The sequence below is a fragment of the Sinocyclocheilus rhinocerous genome, unplaced genomic scaffold (assembly GCF_001515625.1).
Source record: "Sinocyclocheilus rhinocerous isolate Xijiao unplaced genomic scaffold, SAMN03320098_v1.1 scaffold1157, whole genome shotgun sequence".
Classification (NCBI taxonomy): Eukaryota; Metazoa; Chordata; class Actinopteri; order Cypriniformes; family Cyprinidae; genus Sinocyclocheilus; species Sinocyclocheilus rhinocerous.
In genome coordinates, this window is record NW_015631716.1 from 813,459 (window position 1) to 823,100 (window position 9,642).

Genomic DNA, 9,642 nt, shown 5'->3' on the forward strand with positions numbered 1-9,642 from the left:
TCCAAGGCTAGAGAACAAATAAATAAAACAGGATTTGGACTTCAGTTTATAAAAATCTGGTTTAGTGACTGTCAACCAGTGTTTAGACTACTTGCTCGGAACTTAAACAGAATTAGAAACTACCACATTTCTTTATTATGCACCAGAAGACGCTTCAGGCTGAAAGTATAATCTTTTGGTAGTCATTAAAAACATCTTCACTAACTCCACATGATGACCTCTCCATTAGGTTTTTCACACTTATTAACATGTTAACCCAGAGTCACTTTTAAGCCTTGGCTAATGTAATCCTATATGAATGTATCACATTGTACACCTTGAAAGTCGTTAAAGAAGTGCTACAAATGTTAATGAAATGTTATCCAGGGTTAAAAGTGGCCTCAACCAGAGATTAATAAAATATGTTAACGCACAGTTAAGCTTAATGTGAAAAGCCTAGTTAATAATGATGGTGCTGGACAATAAATATTCTTTGTAAAGTGATTTATTCCGGTGGAATAAGACTGATGAAAAGGCCAGCGTAAATTTCTACTCACATCCAAGCTTATTTATTCTGGGTATTGCTGGCTTGGTATTAGTCTAGCTGGCTGAACAGCACAGCCATGCTGGTGACCAACTAAACTTGTCTGATGAAGCTGATTGACCAAGGAAGTCTTGCTAGTTAAGATAGTTAAGGGGCCTACTGGAAAGACTATATCATTTGAAACACAAAAGCAACTGCTGATCTTTTCAACATCGAATCCATCATCCTTGCCACAATCCCCTAGCTGTGTCTGAAATCACATACCGTCTGAACAGATACTGTAGTTTAATAAGAACTTACTTTGTGACCATTAAAAAAGTATGTGCTATATGAATGTATGTAATATGAATGAAATCCATATTACATTTGTGGCCTCATGGGACAGTAAAGCGTCCATCAGATACGCACTTCTTGACATAAGTAGAAGGTCATCCAGTTACTTTTTTGTTTTATGAATACTTTGAATTTAGGCATATGCTTTTCATATACTCAGGGCATTTTCAGATGATAATGCTCGGCAAGTAAGGGATTTTTCTGAATTCATAAATCTAGTGTTCTTTTTCCAGACAAAACCTCTGCGTATTATGGAAAGACTAATGACGTTCGGCTGGTAGAAAAAACAAAGCAAAGCAATGCAAAACAACCCAATATGTAATCTAACCTGAGGAAAAGCTGATCTTTGATTAGAACCGCTACGAGTGAATTTACACATATTCTGGTTTACGAATCTGTTCTTTTTCCGGACAAAGCCTCTGTGTATTGAGAAAAGACTAATGATTTTTGAAGGGAAAAAACAAACAAACAAAGCAAAGCAATGCAAAAAACAAACAAAAAAAACAAACGGTTTTTTTAAACAACAACAAAACTAATTTAACTTTGAAAAAAGAATCATATCAGACATTTGAGCCTACTTTTTGACTCAAGCCAACAAGCAGCCATTCTAATACCATAGCAACTTCCTACCCATGCCCTAGCAACCAGCCACACACCCTAGCAACCATATTGCAACATGGCCCAGTCAAATGTCACCACCAGAACATTATTTAGACACAGCAAGGTTTGGACTCTCAGCTCCAACATTGTGACAGCACCTTTTCGCATTTTCTTCTAAGTTATTCTAGTTAATGTTTCTCCACAGAGAGGAATGTCTTTCCTTGTTCTGTTATATGCTACTTGTTTGTTTATCTTTGTTTCAAACTCAGTCTGAGAGCAACAGTTGTTTATTTGTTTCATTTCGCCTCTAGTGGGTCCAAAGTAGTACAGCAATGGTTCGGTCGTTTGAAGTAGGCGGGGAAACGCGAGTGATGCTGCCCATACAGACCCCCTTCCCCTCCCTCTGGCGCTCTCTCCAGCCCGTGGCCCGAGTCACTGCTCCAGGATCCCGCGTTGTTGGGAAGGTGCTCCTAAACACGCGGGTGATTCTGAGCGCGATCACTTACACCGCCCCGTAGAACGCGGCTGCATAAAAATATGTGCACTGTCTCTTTAAGATCCCTTCGTTGGCCCGCTGCGTATTGATCAATCCACCATTTTCCAGCGCACAGCACTCAGCGGCGGCGGCGGAGAGAGAAAGCCCTACCTGGAGACGCCAGGCAGGACCGGGGGCAGTCATGGCAGCCAACATGTACCGGGTCGGAGGTAAGAGATCACGCTTGGTAAAAATATGTTGTGCCCTTTTTTTTGTGTGTCGCTCTCGTTCATGCTTTTTCGCAACAAGGCTTAGCAGTTTTAGGTTTGTCCTTCCTCTTTTATGTTTTAAAGTACTGTAGGACTACAGTGAGAGGATGATGATGATGGTGATAGCGAACAGCGAGATGAAGAGGAACACTCTCGTTTCGGGACCCCGAGAATGTTTTTACTACTAACTGGCGCAACATTTATTGCCGTTAGCACGATGTAACGTTAGCGCGTCCGAGTGTCATTGAGTATTAGTAACAAACTCAGAAATTTTACACAGAAGAGACGCTTTTGAGCTTTTGAAGTTAAAGTTTGAGCCGCACGCCTCACTTAAGACACCCTGACGAGTCGGAAACACGCTGTTTTAATCAGAGAGGACGGTACCGTGTCAACTCTTTGTCTTGTAATTGACTTTTTATAGATATTGGATGTAATGGATGGAGGGAGAAAGTTTTGGCACATAGACGTAAAGCCAGTAGATTGAGTCCAGTGGTCATGGAGAAGCTGTAGTGTATAAAAGGAGAACAAAGAATGAACTTAATTGAGATGTATATGCTCAAAATAAAGAAGAAAGATGCCAGTAATGCACTGCTGTTGTTATAAATCTGGGTCACATTTAAAAGGGGTTCACAATTATCTGTAATTACCTGAATTATCTATTATGACTGAAGCTAAGGTACCTAGGCTATTTAAAGGAACAGTTTGCCCCCCCCCACACACACACAAAAAAAGTGCCATTTACTCACCTTTATGATGTTCCGAACCTGTATGACTTTCTTTCTTTCGCAGAACATAAAAGGAGATGTAATGACAGCCTCAGTCACCATTCACTTTCATTGCTTTTTCCATACAGTTAAAATGAATTCTGCCCCCTTTTGTGTACTGCGGAAGAAACAAAGTCATACAGGTTTGAAACATCATAAGATAAATGATGCCAGAAGTTTCATTTTTGGGTTATCCATCCCTTCCAGTGATTGCATTTAGCTCAGGAACTGATTCCCTGTTGGTTTCAGTTATCCATTAGGATCCCGGCTATGCTGATTTAGGGAGAATGAATGTGTGCTTACAGTGTCCAATGTGTAATTATTGGTATAATGAGTGTATTGGGCTTCGGGAGCTGATGAACTTGGTCTAACCTGAAGAAAAGCTGATCTTTGATGAGGAGGAATACGAGTGAATTTACACCAATTGTGGTTCATAAATCTGTTCGGCAGCCCAGCTGTCCTCAAATTCTTGTTTTCTGCCTGGATGTTTCGGGTTAAACATTTCCCTGATGTGTGAAGTATACTGTATACAGTATTCGAATGTTTTGTGTTTATAGATTATCTGGATCGTCTAGTACATTTGTGAACGTGTAGTATACGAGCATACAGTATCCATCCCACAATGCAATGCGCTTGACTTAACTTTTCATTTGCAGTTTTGCAATTGAACTGGAGTAATATCTGCCAAAAATGACCATCTTTACAATCTCTTAAAGGAATAGCCTAGTTCAGCCAAAAATGAAAATTCTGTCATTATCTGCTCACCCACATCATTCTAAACCTATAAGTCTTTTGTTGAAGATGAAGATATTTTCAATATTCTCTCATAATTTTTGTCCATGCATTGAAAGTCCACGCAACCAAAACTTTGATGCTTTAAAAAGTTCATAAAGATATTGTAAAAGTAATCCATATGAATCAAGCGGTTTAATCCAAGTCTTCTGAAGAGACACAATCTCTTTACGGGGAAGTCATGGCCTAATGGTTAGAGAGTCGGACACGTAACCCAAAGGTTGCGGGTTCGAGTCTCGTACCGGCAGGGATTGTCGTTGGGGGGAGTGAATGTAAAGAGCTCTCTCCCACCTTCAATACCACGACTGAGGTGCCCTTGAGCAAGGCACCGAACCCCCAACTGCTCCCCGGGCGCCGCAGCAGAAATGGCTGCCCACTGCTCCGGGTGTGTGTTCACGGTGTGTGTGTGTTCACTGCTGTGTGTGTGCACTTTGGATGGGTTAAATGCAGAGCACTAATTCCAAGTATGGGTCACCATACTTGGCCACATGTCACGTCACTTTATATGATGAACAGATTTAATTTACGGTTTTATTTAAATAAAAACATTGATCGATGCACATAGAGCACATCAACTCTGCTAAACACGAAACTTGCTTGTCACACAAGAACTAACCTCATTTGGAATGACATGAGGATGAGTAAATGATGACATAATTTTTATTTTCGGGTGAACTGTCCTTTTAGAATGTTCTTATCTTTCTCAGGTTTTAATTTAGACATATTTAACCCTCTACCGCACGCATTATGATAGACCTATAGAAAAAAATATTTGAATCTTTTTCTTTTCTAAGAATGGCTTAACTTGAAGTGCTGTAAAAAAAAATGTGGAAAAAAATATATTTTTAAGGTACTTTATGATATGTTGCCATACGGCAACAGCATACAATAGTGGATCTATCTTAGAATAAGTGTAAGCTTACTTATAATTAATATTTTTCCTCAGAAATGTTGTTTGATTCAATTGGTGCTATTATAAGCTTTAACACAGTACTTACTTATAATTGACACCTTATACATACTTTCCAAGAACTTGTGCTTTTATTTATTCTATTCTTTTTTTGCTGAACAATGATTTATATTTGTTTTAATTTCATTACATTTTTCATGAATGTTATTTAAACTGCAAATTTATACAGTTAACACAAATATAATACTGTATATAATGTATCATTAAACATTGACATAAAACCAAAAACATTGCAGTTCATGAAAATTCAGCATTATGCAATCTCTTGAGAGGAAGACTATGGACATCACCTTGAAATAGCGTTGAATAATGCATAAAAAATACAGTATTGCGTATGTACTACTCAGTATGCAGTGCACTATATTCTAAACAGGTCGCTGTTCTCACTGGATATCCTGTACAGAGATGAATCACAGGTTTGTGAATGCGTTCGTTCAGGACTTTAAGATCATTGCGTAATTCTGTTACTCTGTTACACGCTCCTCCCCGTGTTTGCAACATCCTTGGCTGCTGAGGCTGAAAATGGCCCCAGGCACTCCATCCAGCAGAGAGTCTCCAAGGGCCTCCATACCTCTGGCTACTGCATCACCTGATACATATCGACATCTCCTGCGCTCTCTCTCCATTTCTCTTTTTCTCTCATTGCTCTAGCATGGACCAAAAGAAGCACATTGACCAACCTCGGATTGGAGCAAAGCCAGTTTTGCACTATTTTACACCTCCATGTTCAGACCTCTGCTGTGCACCCTAGCAGCCATACTAATAGCTGATTGCTGAAGTGCACCATAACTATCATTTGGATTTCGTTAAAGCAGCCCAGACCGCTTCCCGCGTTGAAGTGTTCAGAATTCTCCTGATACCTCCAATGCAATCATCGTTTTCCATTGAGTGGATTTTGGGGTATCGAATTTGGAAACAGGGCCATAATGGTTAAAACAATGCCCCGTGAGGGAGAAACAAAGCCTTAGCGTTCCTTGCCTCCTTTGTCCTCCCTCACACTTGATGGAGAAGGTAGTCGGCCTGAATTCTCTCTCATTGAGCTACCGGCTTTTCTCTGGCTGATGAAAAGAAGGGAGGCTTCTCCTAGACTCCAGCGTAGAATAAATGTGCCAAGAAAATCAGAGGAAAAAATGTCAAAACAGACCACCATGAACAGCCACAGAAATGATGGAAATGGGCTGAATCACTTTGCGATTGGTGTCGTTGAACTTGGGTTGGGCCAGGTTTGAGTCAGGTTGATGAGAAACGTTGTTTCGAGCCATTGGGCAGGACACAGTGAGCAGAGATATATGGTGTTTGGGCACCTTTTCCAGGTGTTCACTCTCTTTAATATGTGTCCGATCAGTGCGGGCCACAAAGCAAGTGGATTTCAGATTTTTCTGTCTGGTACAGTAGCCGTAGCCTATTACATGGTACATTTTGAAGATGCATTTTGTTCCCCATCCGCCTTAGGGAAAGTGCGGTTGCTTTAAAGTTTTGTTCATGCTGAAGTGAGTCTAGTAGAATCTTCTGTAAATCACAGGCCAAGCATCTGTGCCTGCAGAACATCGCATAAGGGTCAATGATGTGATGCTCATTGTGTTGGGATTTCTATAAATTTTTTCTAAATACTTGAAAAACTCAGTTCATAATGCAGTGACTTGAATATATCTCCTCTATGATGAGCAGGGGTGATACTACTGTTCTGATGTCATAATGAGGATAAAAGCCTCATTAAAAGATTGAAATTCTTGAAAAGAAAACTTAAGTTGTTTGGCACAATCTTTTATTATTGTTATTTCTTAGAATTTTTTTTTTTAACAACTGCATTACTGCTTATTAATATTTTAAACATTTGATATTGTCTGACAAATCAAAATCATGGGGCCCAGCCAACATGCAGGAAAAAAAAAAAACTTAAATGGGCAATTGTATTTTAGACAGGCACTTCATGTCTTGGTCTTATGGTGTTTGTGAATTAGAGGGCCAAATAGGGAATACAAGTCTGATTTACTAATTGTAAAATGTGATGTTTGACTTAACAAAAATTTAATGATATTTATTTCTTAATTATTAATGTATTATAATTGATAATATTTGTAAAAATACCTTTTTTTACTTTGAAAAACATTTTTAAATGTTTTATTTTTTAATATTAAAATGTTTGTTCACATGTATTAAAGGTGTAAGTAATTTTTTAGTTATTAAATGTGAATTTTTCTTGAAAATTTTGTAATATATCAAATATATGTAACCAACATTAATTCAAAGAACATACATAGTTTTAAGAAATGGTACATTTTTAAGTGACTTTACCATTTCTTTATTGTGGCCATTTATATATGTCAAGGAGCCATCAGGCTTGAAAGATTTCAGTAGAATTGGATGTGCTTCTTCTTCCAAAAAGTTCTACTCATAACTGATGCTAGCACAGCTCACAGCGCAAAATACAGAAAAAAAGTTCCCAGATTCTTCCCGGGCCTGTACACAAAACAGGACAACAGGGATTGTAGTTCTGTAATATTTAAATACAGGTAATGATGGCATTACAGAAACTGTGAGTTGTCTTTGCCTAGCAAAGCATCAGTTGAGGCTGCTCTGAGCACTGTGGAGTCCTGAAGCACCTCCCCAGGAGCAATTATCTCTCTAGTACAGTTGTGTGATGATTGACAGTTAAAACAGCAACATTATAATTTATTCAATAGTTGCTCAGCTGGCAGAGACTCTTTAATGAGATGAGTGGAATGGAGAAAAATGCTCAAAGGATTAGCCAACTAACCAGTTTCTGCCATTACTTTTGTGGTAGCTTTATTTTATGATAAAGTGTTTTTTAAATCATTGATTTTTCTAAATTGATTTGACCCTTGATCCATTAGCACTAAAAATGCCTGCAAGCAGTTGCTGTGTTTTTAGCAAAGTAATTCTGGAGGTTTCAATCATTGCTCAGTGTTTTTTTTTTTTTTTGCCTTGACAGCGTTTGCACCTGTGTTTTACTCTATGACCTTACTAAGCTCAATATCATGTAATTTCTGTCCTAATGACTGTGACGACCAATGATACATTTTAGGTTTCTATTTTTGTCACTTTGCACTGGGATGTTCCACCAATGCTGAAATCTAATTGGTCCAAATCATTCCAGTCCAAATTGGTCCCATTTACTTTCTACTGCACCTTTCTGGTCATGTTATTTCAAAGAAATAAAATGTTGCTGTGCTTTTGAAATAACTTTACTTTTTGGCTGTCGTCAGCTTTTTGGGTTATTGGTTGTTGTTAACCAAATAGCTGTTTTGGCATTGTTACAGTTGTACAGTTTAAAATCTTGCCAATTTTATCGCAGTGATTTAATTCCTGTTAATATAATAAAGATGATATCAGTATTGGCCAAAATGATCAATTTGATAAATTAGCTTACTCCATACTGAACCTTTGGGATTCTTGAAATGCTCTCACATGTGAAGTTGACCTTCAGCATGTTCCAGTGAAAAAACACATAAAAAAATCGATGCTGGTTCTATTTCATGCTTATTCAGGTCTGGCTTCATTGTGGAATGGAAGTTTTACAATCCAATCAAAGTATCAGAATCAAGCATTTTATTTCTCTTCGAATATCCCTTGTAAGTGAAAGTGAACCGTAGTGAATGCAATTTGATGTTGGCTGTAAGCATCAAATACTGTATGCTGTGATTTTTGTCGCTTCATGCAGCTTTTTTGCTTTTAGTGTGAATAGAAAAATGGCTTGCTACTGAATACTTGTCACATTGTGGACATTGTGTCAGGATCTTTGTATACATATGTAGGTGGGACAATTACAGACCCTGCAATTTAATGCACAAAGCCTTGTTCTCCTTCCATTTATAATAGTCTGGTCTAAACAACCACAAACATCACTGCAGAAATCCATAGCTCTTATAGTCTGGTGACTAGTCAAACACTTAAAAAAAAATTGTGATATCCCTTTTATGCTGAAAATTTGCTGGTACTCATCCCGTTCTCTATAGCTTCCAGTGTAGCTCACAAGATGCTCCTTAGAGCATTCTCAAATGATGCTGGACAACATGATCACCAATGTTTTACACACAGTTGTCGCTTTCATGCAACTTCAGAGCTGAAATGATTTAATCTTAGAATTTATAAATAAAATAGAAAATGTGTACATTTTATGTACTGTTCAAATGTTTGGGGTCAATAAGACTTTAGGAAATAAATTAATACTTTTGTTTAGCAAGGATGCATTAAATTAATCAGAAGTGCAGGGATTAAAATTCTCTGTTGCTACGGTGGATTTCTGTCAACTAGATTGCAGAGAGGCCATGCATGAGATCAGGGCAGGTCAGGGTCAGAAATTAACAGGGGCTTAGTGCAAAAATGCCACCAAAATGAACATAAAGGCCCCCCAAAATAAAGTACAGGGTCAAAAATGGCCCCTTGCGTAATTAAACAAATTTGGATCTGACTGTCATGATTAAAGAGAAATTTGAAAATTTAATGAAAAGTGTCAATTGCGGCATTACATTTAGATTTGTTCACAATATGGCAATAGAAAAGCTATTCAAACATCAAAACAAAAAACAGCTAAAACATCTTCCCTTAAAATGCTATTGGTCTCCGGTATTTAAGTGATGGTTAAAGAATATGATGTAGCCTAAAAACGTTTTTGGTCAGAATTCTTTTTGCTTTAATTCCTGTAAAAAATGTCAGGGAAATATTTAATAACGTTATAAATGTCTTCAATTTCAAATAAATGCTATTCTTTTAATCAAAGAATCCTGAAGTGTTTCATGGTTTCCACAAAAATATTAAACAGTACATCCATTTTCAACACAGATAATAATAAGAAATGTTTCTTGAGCAGCAAATCAGCAAATTTGCACTGGGATGTTCCACCAATGCTGAAATCTAATTGGTCCAAATCATTCCAGTCCAAATTGGTCCGATTT

The 9,642-nt window shown here is 37.8% G+C and overlaps 1 protein-coding gene across 1 annotated transcript in view; it reads left to right on the forward strand.

Moving 5' to 3' along the window:
• The first annotated feature begins 1,822 nt into the window (after positions 1–1,822).
• Positions 1,823–9,642, forward strand: part of LOC107741866 (metastasis-associated protein MTA1-like) — a 53,710-nt gene continuing 45,890 nt past the window's right edge. The window contains exon 1 of the mRNA XM_016554668.1: positions 1,823–2,161. Within this exon, the coding sequence (XP_016410154.1) occupies positions 2,134–2,161 (28 nt within the window). The 5' untranslated portion in view covers positions 1,823–2,133. The remainder of the gene's footprint in view (positions 2,162–9,642) is intronic.